Source organism: Pecten maximus, chromosome 9 (assembly GCF_902652985.1).
Source record: "Pecten maximus chromosome 9, xPecMax1.1, whole genome shotgun sequence".
NCBI classification, from domain to species: Eukaryota; Metazoa; Mollusca; class Bivalvia; order Pectinida; family Pectinidae; genus Pecten; species Pecten maximus.
The window spans coordinates 24,233,884-24,261,743 of NC_047023.1; the positions used below are offsets into that span (position 1 = coordinate 24,233,884).

The 27,860-nt window shown below is 35.9% G+C and overlaps 1 protein-coding gene across 1 annotated transcript in view; it reads right to left on the reverse strand.

Moving 5' to 3' along the window:
• LOC117333829 (opioid-binding protein/cell adhesion molecule-like) overlaps positions 1-27,860 on the reverse strand; it is a 157,110-nt gene that overhangs the window by 20,512 nt on the left and 108,738 nt on the right. The window contains exons 3-5 of the mRNA XM_033893244.1: positions 11,396-11,600; positions 8,483-8,635; positions 2,549-2,677 (exon numbers count right to left, since the gene is read on the reverse strand). Coding sequence (XP_033749135.1) covers positions 2,549-2,677; positions 8,483-8,635; positions 11,396-11,600 — 487 coding nt within the window. The remainder of the gene's footprint in view (positions 1-2,548; positions 2,678-8,482; positions 8,636-11,395; positions 11,601-27,860) is intronic.

Below are 27,860 nucleotides of genomic sequence, written 5' to 3' on the forward strand. Positions count from 1 at the left end.
ATCATCATCGAATACAATTATCAGAACCTCTCTAATGTCATATACATATAATTGAGCTGGTGACATTTTTAATGTAGTTTTAATGAATATACCAGTATTTCATAATTCTGTTCCAAGAAAAATTAGGAACCATTTGTGATATTCCATATTGGTAATTCAAATCTCCTTAAGCCAATGAAAGGTATTCTTATTCATCTTGACATTTTTCAAGATTACTTAAACTCGTTTACGTAAATATCAATTATCCACCATGATATCCTGTTTTGCAGGAGGAAATTGCAATTGCATTGTTTGACTAAATGATTTGATAAACCGTAAATCGTGAGTACAAAGCTCGGACTAGAAAAATAGGCTAAGCTAAACACGAGCAAAAAAACTTTTGTGTCTAGCATCATGAAGAGTTTTATACATTTAAAGCCATATGAGTGTTATATAGAAATCAGTGTTAGGGGACACACCTGGTTTGTCGACCTTGGCTCACCACAACACAGTACTGGTATCATAATTCAACTTGACAGACTATAGGACTTCATCCACATTAACGTGGCGTTGGTTGATACGACCTCGCGGTAACAGCAATGGTTTGTCGGAAACCTGCACGTGGCTTTAAAACTATTTGATGAAGGTGTTTTTCCCCTTCTCTAGCATTACCAGAAAGACAGCAATTTTATAATACCAACCTTAACATCTGAAAATGTCACAAACCCAGAACATTAATTTCCCTAGGGTACTGTAATTATACATATACATTTATCTGCAGTTTGAAGAAGATTGGCTCGCGCTGATTCGATTACGACCTATACAACCCTACACCAAGGATCCCGGTCGAGTACTCCATTATATGGAACCAAATACAACGAGGAACATTTCAATTACACTCTCTGAAATCGCTTAGTTAATCATTGAGTCGGTGATGAAACCAGTGATCGCATATAAACTATGTGTTACGGGGTTTGAAGAATGATAATTACAGTTGTTTTTATACTTTATATTTGTTCAGATATTAATTAAATTCATTAAAATGAAAACGTCTTGGAATAGTCCTGTATGTTTTATTTATACACGAACTGTTGTGCTCTCCTTCCCAAATAATCTTGACATGATAGAATTGTTTCTGTAGAAGTAAACATTCAGGACTGTCTAAACATTTTGTTCGATTCTCATTTATATGATTCATTATTGTCTCATCAATTTTCATTTTGAAAACGCGACCTAACAGTGATTTGATCTAAAGTTACTGGACGGGTGTCATGACGGAGCACACCCTCCCTGAACACGTGATCCGTGTAATTTTTATCGCTTTATCATCGTGTATTTATTTTGATTTTTTTTCACGTCATTGTCTCGTTGTCTGTATTTTCATTGAAATATTTGTCAACAGACATTTGAGTCAATAATGGTGATTGTTAGGTAGTCTGATACAGACATGTATAGTAATGGAAATCTCACAACATCGTCAATAAGAAATAGAAATGTCAGTAAGTATAAAACTTGAATCAGACGTCCTTAAACATGGAAAAAGACAGAAGGACGTGAGGAATACTAAACACAATGGGTCGTTAAACATACTGTAATCAAGTACAAACGATGTTCTGAATCTTCTAAACAATACTAAAGTTATCAGGTGAATGATACTGACGAATCTTCTAAACAATACTAAAGCTATCAGGTGAATGATACTGACGAATCTTCTAAACAATACTAAAGCTATCAGGTGAATGATACTGACGAATCTTCTAAACAATACTAAAGCTATCAGGTGAATGATACTGACGAATCTTCTAAACAATACTAAAGCTATCAGGTGAATGATACTGACGAAATGATACTCAGTTTGCAGTGACTCAACACACATCTTAATTGTTCTCCTTCTACATTTTTTGTACGTGCCTATATCAATATGGTAAATTAGTGAACAAGAAAATCTTGTCATTTGTCAACTAAAAGTAAAGTTTGGTAACTGATATTCTTGTTTACGTGTTACAAAACACGTACACAAACAAAGAATACACTATCACAAAGCAATACGGTTTAAGATCATTCAGGCAAACTTCAATGTCTTTCTTTCTGAAATAGTGTGTAGTTATACTACATATGATAAAGGACGACTGAAATCAAAATAAAGAAACTGTGACGTAGAAACAGAGCAGTAGATGTGTCTAAATCTCTTTGACAACAAATAAGAATGAATACGAGACAACTATGGCAAGTACCAGAAGACTACAACTAGGTATCTCTTGCTTCCTTGACCTCACCTGCATAGATTAGCCTTCTCAAAATGAAAATTATAGTAGTAATAGTAACGAAACTACCTTAACTCAAACAATTCGAACGACATACAGCGGAAAGAACCGAACGACTTACAGCGGAACGAAATATATCTTCCATACAAGAGTATGGAAATATTGTACATCAAAATAAAGCTAAGAACATTTGTGCATCTTTGGTCCCGCAAAAACAACTGAAAGAATGTTTTAGGTTGAAAATGGTCACCAGGAACATTGAACATAAAAGTAAAGATAAAAACATTGATATATAGTATACTTACACTGAACATCGACTTTGATCTCTTTCGACTCGTCTTCCGCCACTCCGTTGGAGGCAACACATTCGTAGATGCCATCACAGTACCGACTTATGTTGTGTATGAACAGAATCTCGCCGGGGGTTCCGATCGCTGAGGAAACAAAAATTCGGAAGTTTAGAAAGCCCATAGGACAAGCTGCTGAAAATAGTGAGAGTGAGAAGGATGCTGTCTATATATTGGACCCAACATACAACACTTAACATCGCTGTAGCATGTATCTTAGATTAATGGAAGGAAAAGATAAGTACGCAAGAAACAAAACGATAGAAGTCCCAAGTATTGTATTATGACAGCTGATCCATTTCGTTTCTTAATTTCCTTTATGTTGAAGAAACAGTAAGCGTATAATAACAAGGTCACAGTCAATTACATACCCGACCCGACAATACACCAAGGTCACAGTCAATTACATACCCGACCCGACAATACACCAAGGTCACAGTTAATTACCTACCCGACCCTACAATACACCAAGGTCACAGTCAATTACATACCCGACCCTACAATACACCAAGGTCACATTCAATTACATACCCGACCCGACAATACAGCAAGGTCACAGTCAATTACATACCCGACCCTACAATACACCAAGGTCACAGTCAATTACATACCCGACCCGACAATGCATCAAGGTCACAGTCAATTACATACCCGACCCTACAATACACCAAGGTCACAGTCAATTACATACCCGACCCTACAATACACCAAGGTCACAGTCAATTACCTACCCGACCCTACAATACACCAAGGTCACAGTCAATTACATACCCGACCCGACAGTACGACAAGGTCACAGTCAATTACACACCCGACCCTACAATACACCAAGGTCACGGTCAATTACATACCCGACCCTACAATACACCAAGGTCACGGTCAATTACATACCCGACCCTACAATACACCAAGGTCACAGTCAATTACATACCCGACCCTACAATACACCAAGGTCACAGTCAATTACATACCCGACCCGACAATACACCAAGGTCACAGTCAATTACATACCCGACCCTACAATACACCAAGGTCACAGTCAATTACCTACCCGACCCTACAGTACAACAAGGTCACAGTCAATTACATACCCGACCCGACAGTACGACAAGGTCACAGTCAATTACATACCCGACCCGACAGTACACCAAGGTCACAGTCAATTACATACCCGACCCTACAGTACACCAAGGTCACAGTCAATCAAGCATGGCTAAATTCAGCCGCAATAATATACACAGTGTTTTATTGATGGACGAATGAAAACCGGTTTTAACCGATTAATGCGAAGCTGTTATGACAGATAAATAAAATACTGTTTCAAAGACAATAACAAGTTTCAAAGACAAACACATTTGAAATGTGTTTTATAGACAAGCACAAAATAGTTTTCACAAGAAACCTCAAATTACAGAATTTCTGAAAAGCTCCATTAGTCATAACCAATAGATAGATACATTGAGTGACATAACTTGTTTTTCCACACGCTAAATGTAGATTCATAAATACACAATTCGCATGACAAACGACCAAATGACTTCAGTAGAACTATCATTTTGAAATTGATGCTAGAGGCACACGTATGCCTGCTATCAACACATGGCAAACTTCCGTGTAAATCTTAAAACATCAGAAAAATATGTACTTCAACAATTTACTCAACTTCATCTTTCTACAGAAACAAATAATTTAGTATATTCCATTTGGTGAGTTCACACGACAGAATGTTTTAACAAGACGAAGGAAAATAACATTGGCACTAAGTGTGTACGACGTACGATTAATGTCTGTATACGTGTAAACAAAGGAAAATGATATAGACATAGACAAGTATACATATATCGGGCAACTCCTACTTAAAAAAACAATCATAATTCACACGTTAATGGCATTCTTGTCAGAACATTATAGCTGTGTGCAGGACGTGATTTCGCGATATTTTTGTCACACTCTATTCACTGAAATTTACGGTTATTTATCGGCACTAGTGTGTTACCCTCATATTATGGCTAGGTGTTGGTGAAGCCATCCAGGGAATAGATAAGGAGGTGACGGTGCACTCCCAATGATAATGGCGAGTTTTGGTTATCAGCGCCGAGGCTGTGATATCGTCCCCGCTAGCATGGGTAGTCGTCAGGTCGATAAATTAGGTGCGTCACAGTACTACCAAACATGGAGCCTCCTGCTGTCTACATCTTCGTAGATCACACACTCTCACAAATCATAATCAAATCATTCATCGATATGATTCTTTCAGGAAACAGGATTTCATGGAATTTCTGTTTGGTTTTAATCAACTCCTTTTAATTGGGAATTGCTGTTGTAAATTTTAAGCAGTGATTTTGCACGCTTTCTGTTTTAATGAAAGTTTGATTAGACAGTGGGTGAATGTTTGTGTGATTTTATATGATCGATATCTAACAAAGTAAATAGGCGTATATGACATGACAATTGTAGGTTACGAGTCCCTCGTTACGTTACCCGTGTGTATGATGTGGACCTACAGTGATAGATCTGACGGACAGTAGAGATGTGGTACCCCTACCTAATAGGGATTCCAGTATTTTCATATAGGATGGTAGAACATATGGTCTGTAATATTAATGACAACACTTGGTTTCCGCACCTTTTAATTTTATTCTGTCTAGTTTTCCCAGATACATTCAAAATTACCTAATGTCGTCGATGGAGATTACATCTACAACAGAATGATGTCGCCATTGACAATTTACATTAAATCTTAACAAACTACATGAAAAAAGTGAAAATACGAAAAAAGTGTTATGAGGTAAACATAAAATGGAACGGGCTTTAGTGATGACGTAACATTCGAGCTATGACGTTAAAACTTTGTCGACGTAACGATTAGAATTGTATGGTATCATATGGCTCTGGCTGTTGCGGGGCGTTAAACACTAAATACCAAACAATGTTCCGCGATCAGAAAAACTTGATGTAGATTAGGTCGTTAATTTTCATTAACAAGACTATTTTGAAACGTTTTTGATATTCATATTTTACTTTCTAATGTCTCATATCTTAAAATAATAACTCTGCAATAATATTTTCGTATTAATATATCACAGGTTTCAACGTAAATAGTGAAATACATAGATCGGTAACCAAACATCTGCCGTGTCTAATGAGTGAGTACTATCACAAAGAGTATATAGAAAATAAAACATACACAATATAAACCATTTCGGGTTGAATCTAAATTTGTCTATGGCACCAAAATAACACGCAAATCATAAACATATTCTACTTTTTCAAATATAAGTATGAAGATTGTTGTTGACCTTTAGATAAGTCAGATCAGATTTATAGTGCGTTGTTTTTGCAGCTAATTACATAGAATAGAATGAAATTTCCCATTCGTCGCAAGAGTTTGGCCGACATGATGTATGACATTGTCGGGTAGCAATGCCACTTAAAGAGAAGGAATATTGTCCGTTTTACCGATACTCTTAGCTATGATATACTACATGTATCTCAGAATTAAGTTTTCTAGTGCATTATATTTCATATATTTGTCTTACCAATTAGTTACAACTGATTTATTTATGACAAATTTTAACGATACGTGTTTTTTTGACTAACTAAGTGCTAGAAACATGTACCATGTGTCACCGACTTCATGATTCTCGTCAGGGGATTACGTTATAAAGGCACTAAAGTGCATTTTCAAAGTTCAAATATAGTAAACATTTCGCATAAATTATTGACGAATTCCTATTAAGTCCTATGAAATATTGAAGATATGGAATTTACCATTTGTCAAACACTAACAAGCCAGGCCCTATGATATATACCTGGATCGATATCAGATTCAGCAGTTTGGACAAATGTCAACTTTGGTAATTGCCCCTATCTTCCAATTGTCCTGTGGTTCTACCGACAAGGAATACCCAAGACCATTTATCTCCTAGTGTCGTTTATTTTCTGGAAAGCGTCTGTTACATAAAATCTATGAACATTGGTGTGTTTAGTCCGTTCGTACGAGCTGTAGCGCAGTGATATATCATATTATGAAATGACTAATTGCAGCCGACGTCTCTACCAGGTTTTATGCATGGTATATTGAGAGGGATGTTCCTGGGTGCCATGTGACCATACCATCCAAGGAACGTTACCTCATCGACAATTAGTCCTAAATGTCTGCAAGTAGAGCTTAAGAATTGCACGCGATGTCTCATTGCTTCATTCGCGAAGGACGTAAAATATCTGTCAGTCTCATCTCATGACATTCCGGTGTCAGTACAAAATGTCTATAACATGACATACCGGTGTCAGTACAGAGTGTCTGTAACATGACATTCCGGTGTCAGTACAAATTGTCTGTAACATGACATTCCGGTGTCAGTACAAAATGTCTGTAACATGACATACCGGTGTCAGTACAGAGTGTCTGTATCATGACATACTGGTGTCAGTACAAAATGTCTGTAACATGACATTCCGGTGTCAGAACAAAATGTATGTAACATGACATTCCGGTATCAGTACAGAGTGTATGTAACATGACATTCCGGTGTCAGTACAAATGTCTGTAACATGACATTCCGGTGTCAGTACAGAGTGTCTGTAACATGACATTCCGGTGTCAGTACAAATTGTCTGTAACATGACATTCCGGTGTCAGTACAGAGTGTATGTAACATGACATTCCGGTGTCAGTACAAAGTGTATGTAACATGACATTCCGGTGTCAGTACAAAGTGTCTGTAACATGACATTCCGGTGTCAGTACAGAGTGTATGTAACATGACATTCCGGTGTCAGTACAGAGTGTATGTAACATGACATTCCGGTGTCAGTACAAAGTGTCTGTAACATGACATTCCGGTGTCAGTACAGAGTGTCTGTAACATGACATTCCGGTGTCAGTACAAATTGTCTGTAACATGACATTCCGGTGTCAGTACAGATTGTCTGTAACATGACATTCCGGTGTCAGTACAGAGTGTATGTAACATGACATTCCGGTGTCAGTACAGAGTGTATGTAACATGACATTCCGGTGTCAGTACAAAATGTCTGTAACATGACATTCCGGTGTCAGTACAAATTGTCTGTAACATGACATTCCGGTGTCAGTACAAATTGTCTGTATCATGACATTCCGGTGTCAGTACAAATTGTCTGTATCATGACATTCCGGTGTCAGTACAAATTGTCTGTAACATGACATTCCGGTGTCAGTACAAATTGTCTGTAACATGACATTCCGGTGTCAGTACAAATTGTCTGTAACATGACATACCGGTGTCAGTACAGAGTGTCTGTAACATGACATACCGGTGTCAGTACAAAATGTCTGTAACATGACATTCCGGTGTAATGACACCCTATGTGCCCCTAAACTTGGCCCCATCCAAGACGTTACTATCGTTAAATGACCCCCGTAACTGTGTAGGTACCATAAATATAAAAACGTTTATATCATTTATCATTTGTGTTATACTGTTTATGTAAGGTTGATGTTTCACCCAAAAACATTTGAGTTTTAAAATGGAATGACTTTACAAGAAGGCATTGTGATATCATTAATTACATAATGATAACAATACCTTTTGACGTTTTGCCAAAATCCGAATCAGAAGTCTAATTGTAGAATGAGACTATCATTTTAATAGATAATATATTTGCGACTTTAAATTACCAACAGCAAGAAAAAAATTCACATAAAACTATGCGATAATTCAGTAGCAGGCATATAAAGACACGTCTTTTATTTCATTTACAACTCTATTTCTTCAATTACCGGTTGTTTTATACTGTAATAAGATTTTTGTAACCAGTGATTCTTAATCCTTCATTACATTCTTGTCAACAGCTATTACACACTTGGTACAAATATTTTATTTTCATGCTTGCTCATTTCATACGTACGTTCCTTTTCCATGGTAGAGGTGTACTTGGTCTTCCGGTACCACCGTATGTTTGGCGTGGGGACACCGGAAGCATTGCAGTGTAGCTCCACAGTACTTCCTTCGTTAACAACCGTATTACTGCTCGACCATTCCTCATTGATATCAGGTGCCACTGAAAGGAAAAATGGTGGATGGACGAATAAATATGTGGATGGACGAATAATCATGTGGATGGACGAATGATCATGTGGATGGACGAATAAACATGTGGATGGACAAATAAACATGTGGATGGACGAGAAACATGTGGATGGACGAATAATCATGTGGATGGACGAATGATCATGTGGATGGAGGAATAAACATGTGGATGGACGAATAAACATGTGGATGGACGAATAAACATATGGATCAACGAATAAACATGTGGATGGACGAATAAATATGTGGATGGACGAATAACCATGTGGATGGACGAATGATCATGTGGATGAACGAATAATTATGTGGATGGGCGAATAATCATGTTAACTTTATTTGACCTCTCGGTAGCATAAAGAGTTTCAAAAAGGTCGGGTTTATCAAAAATAAAACAATAACTAGGTTGTCTCATCTATGCAAGTCATGCTTGAGTAATATTTACACCGGAAGTAAGGATATGTCTTGAAGAGAATACTAAAATAAGTATATATAACTCTTTTTTTGTCGCAGATGTGTTAAAGACTGGTATATGGTACCATGGTTTTGGTAGACTTTGTATGTTTAATGTGCTTTGCTATACCTATATATAATAGTTCTTTTATTTAAAGTAGCTATTAATGTATCGTGAACCTGTTTAGTTTAAATGCATCCCTTTGAAATTCCTAAAACAAGAATACCACGGAATTGATGTATCGCTTGCGCAGCAAGTTGGGTGATTACGAAGAGATAGATACATTTTCACTTCGAAAATAATGTTAAAAGTCAGAGAGACCAGCATCACTGAAATGTGCTCGAAATTCACCAATATAGAGCAGGAACTTTCGGTAAATGTTCACCTCAAGAGGTTTGAGCTTGATCGACCCGAGAGAACTAGAGCTATTGAACGGAAACAGATTTTCTATTTATACTAACAGTGACCCTGGCCATTGTCATTTGGACCAGTAAATAAACAATTCAATAAAAGCACTTAAGAAAATCTGAATGAGAATTTAGTTTGATGGGTCCTAGGAAACTTTAGTAATCACAAGGAAACAAATTTTCTATTTCTAGTAATAGTGACCTTGACCTTTGATCTTCGGACCTGAAAAGCCGAAAGGAAACTTGAGGAGTATCCAAAACATCCAGTCAGAGCCAAAGTCAAGTTAAAGCTATTCCAATCCAGCAAAACAAGCTCGTATCTGGACAATCCTTTACCAGAACAAAAAAGTTCGTAATGACAAAATCTTCTCAAACACATTAACATAGATCTACCTATGTGACTCGTGGACATCAGACATATTTATAAAGCTTTTAAAATCTAGAGTAAGTTTTTTCATAACGTATTTGTTTCTCCAACATCAAAATTTCGTACGCAATATACAGCGGTGAGCGTGTTAAGTTACTCAATATTCTGTCATTTATATTTTCTAAATAAAGCAGATTCATCAGCAAACGGAGTTCTGTCGGAACAAAGGACCGTACAAAAGGATACGTATTTAGAAACGATACAGTAAATGTAGCATCGTTGATATAACACTGGGTATAACCGTTATCATTCTAGGACTTGCCAGGTATGCTAGGGGCTAAAACAAGTGAAAATCCAGAAAGGATTAACGTTTAACTATTGATAATGATCATATTTCGCTCATTTGCTGACTATATTGAAAATAAACAAATATAATGTAAATTTCATACTCATTACAAGGTGAATTCTTCTTTAAAATAGTGACATGAGTTTAGGATATATAGTTATACACCAACCTATTTATTATATACTGACAAACAATTCTATAAACGCATTTTTATAATTTTCAAAACACAGTTTACCTCTGTTGATTTTTGTAAACAATGCTTCGCAGAAAAAGTCGAATTGTGTCACGTTGATGCGAGTGATGAGTACGCGCAGCGTTCTGCTTTTGACCTGTAACATGTGTGGTCTTGTTATACCTACCGAGTTCTAATGTTATTATTGACCGGTAACATGTGTGGTCTTGTTATACCTACCGAGTTCTAATGTTATTATTGACCGGTAACATGTGTGGTGTTATTATTGACCGGTAACATGTGTGGTGTTATTATTGACCGGTAACATGTGTGGTGTTATTATTGACCGGTAACATGTGTGGTGTTATTATTGACCGGTAACATGTGTGGTGTTGTATACGACCTACCGAGTTCTAATGTTATTATTTTGCACTGGTTTAGGCATTTACAGTTATAGTTACAGCTACAGTTATTACAGTTAGAGTCGATTTAAACGAAATATTCAGATACAAAAATGATATCTGTAACATTTTCTGACGTAATTCGTGTTCGATTTCCTACAAATCAATAAATACCCCTTTACAAAAGTACTGATTATTTATAACAGAAAACTTGTGATCAGACTTGATCGAGAGCTGTATGAGTAACATTTACTTGGATGTTAACAGCTGCACCACTGCAAATATAAACGTATATGAGAACGTATGAGTGCGTCAGACTATAACATCTTATCAGAGCGCTACAATAAGGATACACTGTAACCGGTGCTAACATATAAAGGATATCGAATGGTATTCCGTTTAATTTAACATATATTTCAGGAGTATGACAGAACATCGATATTTTCGAAGTGAACTATGTGTTATATTAAAAGAGAAACCAATATCCTCTATATATTTAACTAGCAAAAATGTCATAAAAAAATTGTACTTTTTGGGACACGCATTTGTTTTTATCGAAATAATTCATCAGTAAAGTTAAAACATACCGTCGACCCGGAGGTGTACTGACTTGACACTGACTGGGTCCGTGTTTAGGGTACACCTATACATGCCCCTGTCATCATACCGGACCTTCCGGATGTGCAGGTTCCAATCAGGATCGTATGGACGCTCAACCGACATCCGGTCATCGTCCATTAACCGGCGATCTCCATTTGATATTAATATCATCTTCGGACTCATCCATACCACCTGTAGAACCAAACATACGGAATATTCGTTAATTTTGGACTTTTTCATGTTGTCAATTCGATTTTAACTAACAACGTTTCTGATGATAACACACCTTACTTCCATTTGTCATAGGAAAACACAAAACAGCACATGTCAAACTCCCATCTGGTACAACCCATGTAAACACAATACTAATTAAACATAAAAATGGCGCCTGAAATAAAACGATGACGAGTTCATTGACTGAAGAACTGAAAGCTCAGTGTTTTAGGAGTGGTATGTGTTAGATCAAACCTCAAACAACTATGTCGCATAATGAAGGAAATTGTGAGAATGTTTTGCAACAGGTATCATACGAAATTACATCACAGTTGTCAGAAAAGACATAATACCATACCAATACAATACAGACGTAGGGGAAGACATCGGAAAATATTCCGTCGTCAAGTAGTAATTTTTTTTTTTTTTTAATTTTCAGAGAATATAATTAATGTTAACAGAACGAGTCTATAAGATTGTGTTTACCTTCCCAATGCCGTTTAAAACCCTTCATTCACATCGGGACTACACTTCTTCTGGAGAAGAGAAAGTAACAAATCCCTGACTTTTACCTTGCTATGTCCTATATTTAACTTTTTTATTTCACTGATAAAAAAACTGGGTATTAAATGTTTGTAAGTTCAGAAAACCTGTCGGGTACATGCTGCTACTTGCCCACTATCCTCTACAACCCTGTCTACTGACAAAGGCAGTGTGCTGTAAGAATACGGAGTAGATATGGCGATTTACATGTGATCCCAACGTTTTCATTGTTATCAGGGAAATAGTCCTGAAACTATAGACCGGTAAAATGAGCAGGTAAATAGCACCTACTAGTAGCCGTTCACAAAGGGAAATAGCACCTACTAGTAGCCGTTCACAAAGGGAAATAGCACCTACTAGTAGCCGTTCACAAAGGGAAATAACATCAGCCTTGTAGTGCATTACTTCTGTACAAATACACCAAGGTATACTTACAGGCCATAACATGTATTATCTACACAGATGTAGTACACCTTGTCATCGAATTCACACAGAGATATGAGGTTTCCACTTCTTTTTACCTTCATACATATTACACTGAATTAATATACTACCAGGGGTACGGTAGACAGTAGTTCCAGACCTACAGTCTGCCCTCATAAAGTGTGGTCTACTCACATCTGTAGGCCTAACCTGGAATGTCCTGGCTAATCGGGTGTTTTAAATCTAACGATATAACATAAACACATTATTGGAGTGTTATCGTATGGACCCAGGGGCCTAATAATCTTACGATTTATAGAACAAGTATGAAACTTATAATAGAGTGCATTATCTTTGTTCTCCCACCACTGTCGACACAACGCTGGGCCTTGTACCTAACTACTTCTACATATATATACTGATAAAAAGACTGCGTGTTTTCAATCTGTTTCCAGTCGCTATGCCTAGTCAAATGTAAACCAGTTCTAAGTTTAAATTTTATTGTTAAATATCAACAAGTTCTAAGTGTAGACTTTATTGTCAAATATCGACCAGTTCTAGGTGTAAACTTAATTGTCAAATGTCAATCAGTTCTAGATGTAGATTTTATTGTCAAATATTAACCAGTTCTATGTTTAGACTTTAGAAATCAATATTATAACAAAAAAAGATGGCATTATTAAGAATCACGAAAATAAGTAAAATAACATATTTTGACCTCTTCTTAATTTATTGTCTGCCGCTTTTGCAATGGTAGACATTTGAAATTGATTGTATCACAAGACCAACTGAAATAAAGAATATATTTTCGAAATATGACAGCTGCAATATTGCAATGAAAAAAGTGGATTATCGAAATGCCTTGAAAGCTGTTTGAATTTGACAATATTGCCTTTTATTTTCTTCATAAATGCAGAAAGTAATATTACAAAAATTCATAGACATTATCAGTTTATATTAGCTTGTTAAAATGGATGTTTTCATGAAATGAATTTGAGGTTAGCATTCATACGCATCCCCTCCCTTCAGCGAATAATTATTCTAATTTTCTTAATGTAAAATATGTTAAATTTCTCTATTTTGCAAAAATTGTGAAACCAGTTTTATCACGTTAGATTTATCATTCTCACTGTGGGAGGAAACCGGAGTACCCGGAGAAACCCCACGTGGTCGGGCAGGTAACCCGATACCGCTCTAAGTCCTATCGGGGAATCGAAACCCGACCGCTAAGGTGAAAGGCAAGTATGACCACTGTGCCTCCCGACCAACCTTTCGTGATCCTAATTTGGGCGAAAAAAAAACATAAACAAAAACAATCAAAACAAAAATTAATTTTCCCATAATTTGAATTTTGTAGAAAGAATAAAAATTATAAACCAACTGGCAGGAAAATCGACACATGATACGATTGGTTGGTGATGAGGAACATTTTCCGTGCGTAACCAATGTAAACATCAGTCTGTTATTGACATTTTTACTGGCTGGAAGGTTTTACATGTGGACTGTAAAACTTAAATATACATATATATATATACAAGCTCCATATTAATATCAATAAGTTATATATATCGTATGATCCGTTCCCTTCGAACATTAATGTAGACGTGTACTGATTCCTCAAGATCACGCGTAACGATACTGTTGTTTGTGCTAAATACGACAAATAACAGAGAAATACTCTAATATGCACTTTCTGTCAATATTTAGTTAGATCAAATACCATACCATCAATTCTAAGATAATGGAATTAAGTTCTGAACAGCAAATTAATTCAAATGGATTCCTGAATGAAATACGATTAAATTGTTTAAACTAAATTATTTATTTATTAGTGTGTTATTGCAGTACCGAATGACCTAGCTCAATAATTCATCGAGGCAGCGGGCGCAATGCACTTCAAATATTGGCGGCTTCCGCTCACAAAATATAATCCCGAAATGGAAAGGTTACGAATAAGCTCCAGACGATCTCCTACTCGTAGCACCTACGATGCTGGAACAATACCTAATTTGGGAATTTGTGGAGAAAAAGAGTAAACATAAATGTCTGAACAAAGATTGTTATTGCTACACTATCTTATTAACGTTCGGATACTTTAATTATAAAACTGACCGGAAATGTCTAGTATACCATTAGATAGTTAGCTGTCAGTTGAAATCAAACTTAAATGGAAGGATGGTCAATGGTTTCTTTTAATTTGTTAACACAAAGGAAAAAGACGAATAATATATGTTTCGAGTCTTTTTGAAACTTTGAAAATAATGATAGTTCAGATCTATTCTCCGCTCGGGAGAGGAATCTATGTAAGCTCAAACCTTCCTATATATCCTCATAAAACAGGAAAATGAAAAACGACATAGGAACGAGACCGTAGTTCTAATATCAAATCGATATACCAGGAATAACGTATAACATAATGAATATTAACATGAAGATCCTTGAACGACAATAAAGATAACCAATGCAGCTAGGAAGAGTAGATGTATGTGTACATCAATTACAAAATTAGTCCAGTTTGTTTACTCAGAATATAGTCCAAAACGGCACTTAATTGCAATTCTAGGTTTTCGGAATGATGGGTACCTATTTTATAACAGGACATATTTCTAACAAAATCGACATTCGGGGAAATCAAGAAAATACGAGAAAATCACGTTTTTAACCTTCTTTGAAATTTAATATCTATCTCTAGCACAGTATCGTAAGACCGACTAAAACTATTGTTCTACCATATTGTTTAAACTAAAATAATATGATCTAAAATTGGAAATACATTTGATTTAAAACATTGGAATAATTATTTGGAATAATCACAAATATTTCCCATGTCCGCTACAACCAAATTCCTGCTGTGAGTGGAACCGCTTATTAAGCTAGGATTTTTACCCTAATGTGGAAATAGATTGCAAACTGAAAGCTGTCCATTTTTTAACTGTTTAGACCTTTATAAGACGCAATGCCAGTGTTCATAATTAAATTCTTTTTTGAAACTAGTAAAAATCTCACATACCGTGGAGACATTAATGAGAAGTATCGATTTCTCCTCCTATCTCCGTCCTAATGAGAACATTTCAACTGTTTTTTAATCATTGAATGTGGATGTAAGGAATACATTTGGTGATACATGTACAGATATTATGTCTGGTACGTTCTAGATTCATTATTTTCATTAAATTGAAGCAAGGCATTAATTCAGAAACAAGCGAGAGCAAAATGAGCAAATGCATACAAATAAAAACAACAACGTGGTCAAATAAAGAAACCATCGAAAACAATAAATTTATACTAATTTGACTATCTGACAAAACGAAATTATTCGTAGCACTTATATTACGATCGGAATTACTTAACTTTCCTTTTCACTTGGCGAGGACAAGGCCAAATGGACGGAGATATAGCACGTGACTTTGTATGACGTGGCGGGAAAGACAGCGTGACCGCAGACGGACATTAGTACTTGTCCTTGCAAGACATGGCGGTTACCACAAATGTGTCTACCACCCCCTCTGTTGCATGCTGGGTAATACCAATTAAGGCCCTTTACACATTACGTATAGGATATAAAACGACCTCCTACTAAGCCGTAGTGCGCTTTATTCTCCAACCAATTAACTCTCCAGTCACAGGACTTACATGTAAACGCTCTGTTAAAACTATCCACTACAAATTTCCAAACTTCCATTCTCATTCACAACCAATGTTTTCACTTGATAGTTTCCTGCACACAGAGACCATTCAGTATTGTATAAGCTGTATTATTTTTGATAATACCACGAATGAGACAAAACCGAATTGTACTACAGACCCTTACACACCTTTCTTGCCGTTAACACACAACTACCTCGCAAACCGAACGTAAATGCTGAAGAAAGCCAAACGCATTGTTTTAAACGTGAATTGTACCACATTGCACCAAAACAGTTCAAAAAGGTATCGTGGTGGGTAGCCATAGAGGATTCACCACAACAAACATCGACAACATGGAAACACCAGGTGTTATAATAACACATATCCTTTAATGAATTAATGGTCGAAATCGTGATGAAGATATTAGCAGTTATAAAACTTCCGTGTTTGGTTAGACACACGGAGATACGTATCCCTTTATTTCCTCGTGTATTCTACTGTTGATCTAAGATACCCATGACACGCCGCGCGAACTCAATGAGCACGCAACCAACTACCAAATCAATACACGAGCGATAGATCATCGTTGGAATTAGACCAGTTTATAGCGTTCTAACGTAACCATCACGATGACCTCAAATAAATAAAATGCGATACTGTTCAGTGAGTAGTTATTTAAGAATCCTAATTGTTACGTTGCACGTTTAAGAACACATTAAACTATATACCAATGCACGCAAGATATACATGTACAATACTGAGGAATTTAGAAGTTTATTCGGATATGTAAAGATGACATCATGATATACGCAGCTCTGGAATAGGGATGTAGTAAGTAAATGTAACCGTGAAACAAATCACAAAGGGAGATGATTTACAAAATATGGTTCAAGACGAAACATATTAATTGATGGAGTCGTGTAGGTGATAAATCAGTTACTAATTAACTAAGGATAGTGTAATTATCTTACACCCTTATGTGACATTGTAAGTGTCTGACTTACTTTAAGACTATTGGACATAAGACACTTCCATGATGATTCAAATTTGAATACACAACATATTCTACCGACTTTCTACACCAAGAAGTACCGACGACTTTAACTTTACAACATGCGCTAGTTCTTCAAAGTGAAGTATTAATGGAGCAGTGGTTAGTTCGGCCAAATCCTTACGACAAACTCGTTTATTAGATATGTATCTAACATATATTTATATACAGATGTAAAAAAAAAAAAAAAAAAGTACAATAACAATGTACAATTGTATGTATCTACAGTCTGCCTGGCTCTTACTTTGCTTCCAAGTTCATTGTACAAATATGATGATTATGCAAAAAACGGGAATAACGTCCATATGGACTATCTATAGGGACAAGTTTATACTTACTATCAATTAGACATCTGTCTAACCTGGAGGATTCGTCTGGTGGTATTCTTACTGATGTCATATACCTTATATCACGTGATGTCTATACATTATACCACGTGATGTCTATACCTTATACCACGTGATGTCTATACCTTATACCACGTGATGTCTATACCTTATGCCACGTGATGTCTAAAGTTAATACTGTACTTCATACATAAAGAAAACTAACCAACTGGTAGACGATCGGTAAAACTCTGACGGTAGGCTATTCAAACACCTGCAAATATAGACATTTGTAGCAAAATGTTTCCTCCCAAATCTAATAAACAGCATCATACCCGGTAATATCATCAACGTTACAGGCAAGCTAATAGTCTGCTCTACATGAACTCATATCAACACTCCCACACCAGGGAATTATCCTTAGAATTTTAACCTAACCCAATCTCAAAACAAAAAAAAGTAACTGACAATATGTGACTCCAATCGAACCAGTTATTGTTGCTCAGGCTGTATCAACCGTCATGCTGTAGAAATTAGATTTGCCGTCAGACCTCGATAGGGGTATATCATCTTGCTAGCAATAGTCATCAGTAATTACAACACGAATTCCAACAGAAGGAAGACCTCACGTAATCAGGGCCTAGACCACGAGATCGAGGATATGGGCGCTTCAGGTCATAAAGGGTGCAAACAACCAACGGATATCATGTCTTTATTGCCAAAATCTAATAACGCACGAAAATATGTACGAACATTCCAAAGACGGCTAAATAAGCCAACTAGGTACACTTATGTTTTCAACAAGTCTGGCTTGGTTTCAAGTCTATGTGGTGCGTACTGATGCTTAGAGCTGGCACTGCTGCCTTTTACTCGAGATTTTATTTTTTGTGATTTCTTGATGTTTTATATGAAATATCAGACGTGAACCATTGCTAAATATTTGTAGAGGTTGTCTTCCTCCAGATAAACCAATCATATATCCTGTAGAGGTTGTCTTCCTCCAGATAAACCAATCATATATCCTGTAAACGTTTCTTATTCTAAATAAACCAATCACATATCCTGTTGTACTCCAGATAAATCAATCATATATCATGTTGTACTCCAGGTAAACCAATCACATGTCCTGTAGAGGTTGTCTTACTCCAGATAAACCAATCATATATCCTACTGTACTCCAGATAAACCAATCATATGTCATGTTGTACTCCAGGTAAACCAATCACATATCTATACAAAGTTAGAATCAATATTCGGCCCCACTTCAATTTATCTTATTTTTCACCGTTTGTAGATGCATGCAAATGAACCATAAGAACCTAAATGCTGAGTCCGTATTTCTACTGACAGTCTTGGTGGACCTCCTAGCATAACACTAAGTGGAGTGAAGGGGGTACCCCTACACAATGGTGAATACTTTTCACAGGCTAATGTAGATTTAGAAAGTTTACAGTGTATACATTTTCTACTTTATTTTGATATTTTGATGTCATATTGACATTGTGTTGCAAACATTTGCAAAATTAAAAAAACCAAAAATTAAAACGGTATGTATATCCAACAATGTCAACTTGAATAAGTACATTTTGTATATTTGTATTCACAATATATGTTTTATACTTCTTTAAAAACTTTCCATATATAAAAATACTTTCTGCATTACAAAATTTTAGATCGGTAAATTACTTTTTTAGCTATGAAATATGTCCAATGTACACTTTCCTATGATTATGAAGATTTGATAATCATTTTTATTTTAAATACCGATACAATTCCTATATTTGCTTATTACAAAACAACTACAATTTCTTACACTGGATAAATTTTAGATTTTGTAAAAAGTGTGAACGCTTTTCTAATCAAATATATAACTTCATTAGCATGTTAAAAGTACATGAATGGGATGTCAAGGAAACTAAACACGAAGGTATCGCAACCTCCCACAACACTCACTCACCATACACATGTAACATCCACACAGGTGACGCCGCCATTGTATGGCCATAACTCCTGTAGTGGCTGATAGGACATTAAACAAATGACCCAGTTAAAAGCAATTCTAAGCGTACAAGTTTTATTGACTACGTGAAAAGTAGAAAACGACAATATATTAATTTTGGCGTTTTTTCTCACTCGTTTATAAATTATTCAGATTGTACAAGCGATACAATAGACAATAACACGGCATAGTAATGCCTTATATTCCTTTTCGTACCTCACCAATTCAATACATTATTTCCTCGTCCTGACGTCTTCCTTAAGCTTTTTGGGGGGACTTTAACTTCGGCTGTTACTGAGATCGATATGGCTCTAGTAAAGTCCCACTTACTTAACGATAATTACCGATTACACTTACCTATAGCATGGCTATCTGCAGTAAATCGAACGATGTTTAAGCAAACATGCCTTCTGTGTTTCTTAGCATTAACTGCACTAAAATAGCATGTTCAGTATTCACACGGCAATGTTTTTGTCGCTTTAATTTAGGATTTATCGCATAGTAATGTGGTTTGGCCTAAAAATCCAGAAATAATATTCTAGACTACACCAAAAGGTGTTTTAGGACAATAATAAACTTTCAAATGGAACAAAACAATTTATTTCGAGAGAGAACTTGGTATACGATTTGGCGAAGTTGTACGATTAAAACGTCACATCCTTGTCCCGGAAATATACACTGCTACGTCATAGATAAGTATTAGTCGTAATAAGCAGAATGTATTTGACCTTGTTGTTATACTTCTGTAACACACCCCTTCTGGATGGATAAGTCAATTATCTTGAATATTGATTTTAAAATATGATATTCGCTCCATGTTCAGGTTATTCTGAATCATGAAACTAAATCTTGCTTCGACCTTAACTCGTACAATCTCTATGTACGACGAATTTCTTTTATTCCCAAGAATCATTTATATATAGGAAACTTAATATCATTACCATCGCATACAACACTCCAGTAACATCATATAAGCTAAACTATCGGATATTCGTCTACGATAAAAACCATTAAAGTAAAGAATAAGTAAAAGACAGCAGTTTTATTTTTAAATGTACATAAGACACCATTACTTTAGTAAATAAATATATACAACTCAAATTCATATCTCCTATCATTTTAGCCAGTGGTCCTTTCACACACCCGCCTCGCTATTGCTGATAATGTGATTGCTTTCAGGAAGAGCGAGGCGTTTTTACAATGGTAAAAAATACCACCGTTTGCTAAAACGTCAACTACTTCATGTATTCTTATATTATACAAATATACCATGGGTGTCTGTGCAATAGTCCAGAATATTTGACAAGAGGTACTGGTAATCGACCGTTGTTCTATTGCACGAGGCGGAAAGCCGAGCGCAGTAGAACATACAAGGTAGGTAGACTACCAGTACTTCGTGTCAAATATTCTGGACATTTACACAGACACCCATGATATAATTGTTTTATTACATAATCATTAAAACACACTTAGAATCACTGAAATCTCGACTTTCCTGTAGGCCTAGAAGTCACCATTACTGTCGTCTGGCAGTGTTCATATCTGAGTGCCTTAGACGTTTGAAAGGGAAGGACTAAAATCCGAAATGACCAATAGCTGTGCAATAGTTCGCACGTGACCGAATTCCGAAACGTCACAGGTGTTCAATAGCTCGCACGTGACCGTGCAATAGTCATTTTAGAAATAGTTCAAAATATACCTTCTGTAATAAATATATGTATTAGTTACTCTCATTACGTCAATATGTCTTCCTCCTGGAACAGCAGAACAAAGAAAATAATTAGGATCACGATAATGATACCATGACCAAATTGTGATATTGTTTCACAAGATGTATACTATTTTCTTATATATTACAACAGGATGATAAGAGCATGGGTATATGAGAGGTAGGGACTAGCACACACCATAGCAGTTTGATATTCCCGGACGCCATAGAGGCTTCCTTGTAACGTTACTTCTGTGTATACAAATTATTTGCGATGCTGTTATTTACAGACATATATAAGTAATCCTATGTAAATTACCTGAAATAAGAGACTGTTTAATTTCAATCGTGTTCGCGTTATTGTAAATATGTGTTATTAGATCAGTACAGAATTTATACAACAAAAATAAATCAAACTAAATTCCTCCCGTATCAAGTCGTCCTCTTTAAGACAATTTCCTATTTGTCATCGCGACAAAATAAGTAAATGGAACTCACCCATATCAGATTTTAATGACATTTCAAGAGATAATTTGGTTTAATGAATTAATTTAAAAATTACCAAACCCGCATATGGTATGAAATATGACTAGATGAGGCTTGTAGATTTAAGACTATGACAGATACGTGGTACCACAGTGGATTGGTGGCGCCTCGTACACCGCTTGGCCTTGATAAGGCGTCTTTCTCCTCACCTCCTAGAGTAACGCACAGGCAATCATCTACAGCACACCCAACCTTCTCCCAATAGGCTTGCTTGTCTCCAATGTGCTATGAAAAAGTTCTATAATCAGGGTGTGGGTTGCGCTTTACCACATATTCGGTGGCTTCTCTCACTTAACATAACCTACAGGTAGGTCTATGAAATAAAACAATTTATGTGTCGTACAGCTATTGTACTTTAGATTATCAATTGAATATTTTTTAATTACTAGTTTGCTTCAAAACAGAACGCTTTCTTATATTTTGTTTATTTTTGGTTTGGTTTATTTTGTTTAACGTCCTATTAACAGGCAGGGTCATTTAAGGACGTGCCAGGTTTTGGAGGTGGAAGAAAGCCGGAGTTCCCGGAGAAAAACCACCGGCCTACGGTCAGTACCAGGCAACTGCCCCACTTAGGTTTCGAACTCACAATCCAGAGGTGGAGTGCTAATGATAAAGTGTCGAGACACCTTTTTTTTCCCCAGATACAAATCATTTTATTTTTCCCGTCAATAGTCCCCCGAGAGTTGGGTCCCCCGTGGTTCCTCACAATGCATAAGAACGTATTGATATTTTCATTTTATACACTCTCTTACATTCTTACATTCAGACATAATATCACACTCACATTTCTTGCGTAGACATATCAATACATAATTTGTATATCACAGTCACTTAATATGATTATTTCATTATCAGAAGTAAAATACTTTATAGAAATTGCCCTTTGATGTGCATTAATGAAATAGGTTAAAATATACTTGACGAAACGCTTGAAAGTGAACTTGATAAATTGATAAATTTGATAATACATGTATCTAAATTGCCTTCTTTACACATGACAAGATTTCGTCTTTTAAAAATACAAAATCGTGCTATACTATATTATATTTACTCAAGTGTTCCATTTCTAACAAGTCTTGAAACACGTACAAAGCATTGTAAAAGACAAGATATTACAATGTAGCTCCTTTCTTAAGACATTGAAAATAAGATACAGTTTTACAGTAGAGTCAAAATCAATAAGACTGAACTTAAGATCTGTTTGGTTCTTCTAGGACTCATCAGAGATACTGAAACAGATCAAAAATCAACACCAGGATGGACGCGTAATTCAATTATCTTCAGAATTATCAATAAATTCCATAATTAGAATTATCAATAAATTCTATATTTTCAATATCGCATTTTAAAAGAAAATTAAGACGGGTGCTGTCGAGGACGCAAAGGACGCCTATCTTTCTAAACACGTGGTCTTATCATTCTGGTACTTTTCAATGTTCTCAATGGTAATCCACTATTCTTTTTCTCTGTCGTTTTTCTCTTTTTCTTTATCGCTTGTGATTTACAAATGTTCACGTGATGTTGACGTCATATGTATATTTCATTATTGTTAAGAATCGTATTAATGCCAATCAAGACAATTTCCAAAATTGGTGCAATACATTTACGACATCGTAATATTACATTCACTGGAGCGTAGTGTTATCTCATTCTGACGACTTTGTTTTTACTTTGATAATTATTAAGAATAATCAAGTTCAAGTTCTTTATTGACTTTGAGTCTTCCGACTCATCAGTATCATATACATGTACATACATTGTAATATACAAACATAACATTGACAACATCAGACAAAACACACAAAAAACATGAATTCGTGCCAGAGACAATATACTCGGAGAGCATAACTATGTTAAAGAAGCTCTTTTGACATTTGCCACTTTGATGTATTTGGCCAATTTTTCTAAGTCTTTGGTATTTTGCCCGTAAAATAATTGTATCAATTTCAACATACTTGGTTTTTTAAAATAGCAACTTTTCAAATATTTCTTACGAATATCAGAATAACATGGGCATTTCAAAATAAAATGAAATTCATCCTCGACATCATTTAAATTACACACAGAACAAATTCTCAAATGTCGCTGGATATTTTGATAACGACCTTTTTCTACATTTAAATCATGAGCTGACAGTCGAATTTTAGTAATTTCTTTTAAGTACCCTTTCCCTAATGGTTTTCTCAAATAACCCTGAATACCAAATTCATTGTCAAGACATGTATACAAAAATCCCTTTGAAGATGTTCTAATTTGTTCTATGCAATCCTGTCTGTTAATATCTAAAAGTCTGTCTTTAATTACAATGTAAGAAATATTGTCAATAATTTATGTTTGCCATATATAGCCTAGGCCTATTCTATATAATTCGTTCTTGATATTTAATACCCATTTATCATTATGCTCTAACATGTCTTTATAACATGATCTTAAAATACAAGTATCAGTGTTTATTATTTTTATCCAATATTTAAAAATTCTAAATGTCCTTAATAATGTCAATGGATATCTACCTAGCTCTAAATAAACCATAGCATTACAAGTATGTTTCCGTACACCGAGTAATTGTTTGCAGAATGAAGTATGTAATTTTTCAACATCAGGCGCTTTATGAAAGCCCCATATTTCTGAACCATAACTTAAAATACTGTTAACATATGTATCAAAAACTGATAGTTGAGTTTCAGTATTAAAATAATTTTTACGACATACATTCAAAATTGAAAATAAAGCTTTTTTCCCTTGATCTGCTACTTTTTGCTGTGTTTTTCTAAAAGTCCCATTGTAATTTAGCAAAATACCCAGATAATTGAATTCGTTTACAATTTCCAAATGACATCCGTTATATGTCCAATTTTCGTTGTTCCTCAAAATACCACCATTTCTAAATACAAGTACTTTTGTTTTATTTGTATTGACTGTTAGATCCCACTTTTTTGTATATACTTCTAATGAATTTAACATATTTTGTAGGCCTTCTGGTGTTTCTGAAAAATTCACCATGTCATCTGCGTACATCAGTAGAAACAGATTTAAAGTTTGAATTTCTATCGATGGACAGTTACATTTGTATCAATTAAAAATTGCATCTCGCAGTCATTTACATATAATGAAAACAATAAAGGAGATAAAATTTCCCCTTGATCAATTCCCTTTATCTATATTCTTTTTAATGTATCATAAAACAAATCGGTGTTAAAGAAAAGAACGAATAGCATTATAAATTGATAAACGGAAACAAGAACATTCCGAAATCAAAATATCAATAATACAAATATTACAATTAACTCGAATGCCAAGGGAAAACGCAAATAGAATACCACCCTCTGTTCTGAACTTCCGGCTACATAACTAACCAAATTTTATAAAACATATAAGCCTTACTAACGCGCGTGTATGGTACTAGGGGGTTAATTTTGCGATTTCGATATGTAGACTATATGCGTTGGGGTAATTTTCGCGATCGTTCCACCTTCGTTTGTAGTTCGAGATTATGCAAATTGATATCAAAATAATATGTGTTGGGGAAATTTTCGCGATCAAAAGGACTCCGTAAATTTCCCCCTCGCGTAAATTTCCACGTTTACAGTAGATGAATATCGGTGAAACGCCATTTACATAGTTATTCTGTGAAGAAAGGATAAAGTTTCCAAGTAATGGCATTCTTAAGGATAACCTTTTGAAATGTCACTTGTCCGCTTTCTTGACATTTAAATGTAGATTGTATTAACTGGTAATGGGAGAACCACCTCCCCATTTACTATACTATTTACCCTGGCTGTTCACTATTTAAAACGGCCGTCCATGCCAAATCTCTTCGGCTATTTCAAACACCAGTACCTGTACGTGGTGGAATAATTTAATATGGTTAGGGCTTGATCTTCTACAGTTTGCCTTTCCAGCACCAGAGGGAATCGTTTGTCGAATACCATTCGTAATAATTGGCCGTTTCGTTTCCAGAGAAGCTTTGAGAACTTTTTATTTAAGTTTTCTCAACCTTTCAAATATCAAAACCAAAATATCGATATTAGTTATTTAAAAGTAAAAACAAGTCACCGAATTATTTTTATCAATTCTTTACACGAAACGCATAGGTGTTCGATTAGTACGAGTCTCCTACCAACTGCTGGTCACCTGCTGGACAAGACACATTTCGGTTTCCTCTATTACGTTACAATGCGTCCAGCTATTTGTTGAAATTTGAGAAATTATATCATATGGGTACAAATAATCTTTTGTCAAGCATGTCAGCTTGCATACTTTCAGGCGATAGTGAGACAATACTGGACATTCGAGTCGATAGGCTACAGATTGTGAGAGTGCGTGATTACTACATTTTCTATCACGTCTAAACGAGAGTTAAGTGTGATTTGCATTGTTAACATGAACCCCACGTTCGGAGTCATACTCATTTTGCTCCATAGTGTTACAACCCAAAACTGAACTAGGTTTATATAATGACACTGCAGTAAACATTTGCATAGGGAAGGAGGAATATGTAGTTCTCAAATGCTTTCATCCCCTTTGAGGTGAGACAGGGGATTTTTACATACTTCTCAGGGTTATCCCGTGGTTGCTAAGGAAATGATTAATAGAATCTGTCACCCCCTTTGGAGTGAGACAGGGAAATCTCAACCCGAGGGGAAGATTCTTAAGTTGCCAAACACCAGGCTTGCCGAGTGTTTGGCAGCTTAATTATCTTACCCCGAGGATTGAGATTCCCCTGTCTCACTTCCATTGGGGTGAATGATTATTTTTCTCTTACCCTGTTTACCCTCTTATGTATCTAATATTGACATTACATCAATGCAAGGAAATGTTGACGTGACGTGATTGAATTTGTCGACGTGACGTCATTGTACTGTTGCCGTGGTGTCATGGTATTGTTGACGTCACGGTAACAGTACAATGACGTCACGTCGGCAATATCAATCACGTCCCGTAAACATTTCCTTGCATGGGCCTGTTTCGCGAACAAGGATATATTCCAACCCTCGCCTCCAAGCCTCGTGATGACTGGCCAAACTCTTACACTCGGGTACAGATATCCCTGTCCAGGGAACAGACCCATGTAAGATTATATTATTCTCTTACCCTGGACAGGGACATCCACAGTTTTACCGGGGTGAAATTTTCTTATCTCACCCAAGGGAAAAGACAATATACACGCGCTCTTTGCACGTTCTCAACAATTGTATGACGTCATGGCAGCGATGTAACGACGTCACGTAATCACGTCACGTCAACATTGTCTTGCATTGATGTCAAGCCATATTAGATACATAAGAGGGTAAACAGGGAAAGAAAAAAAAAGCATTCACCCCAATGGAAGTGAGACAGGGGAATATCAACCCTCTGGGTAAGATACTTAAGCTGCCAAACACGAGGCTTATAAGAATATTTCCCCTCGGGTTGAGATTCCCATGAATCACCCCAAGGGGGTGAAAGATCTATTAATATCACATAGAGGGGTAAAGACAGCTGGAATGAGCAATATGACGCTGCTCACAATAACGGAACAACAACATTTCACGTTGAGTAATAATCTCGAAAATGATGACGTCATCAATTTTGACGCACATTTCAACGGTATATTGTAGATGGCCTGATGGAAAATTTTCATAAAATACTGACATTTGCTTGCAAGTATGTTAGAAAAATTATAAACATGGGTCTGTTCCGCGAACAAGGATATCTCAACCATCATGTAGGAGTTTGGCTCGTGTGGCTGATATTTTGATATATTCCACACGTGCTACGCAATAGTGAAAAATATCAAAATATCAGCCCCACTAGTGAAATATATCTGGTATTGCTGAAGACATTGTTAGATATCTTCTCTGAATTTCGACGCACCATTTCATGATGGCGCTATAAACAAAATTCACAGCAACTTTTTTAAGTACAATACTCGGCAAACCTCGTGCAAGCTAAACTCTTACACGAGGGTTGAAATGTAAAATTCTATTATTCCCGAATTCACAATGCAGTCGACCATTAAAACCACGCCTACTGT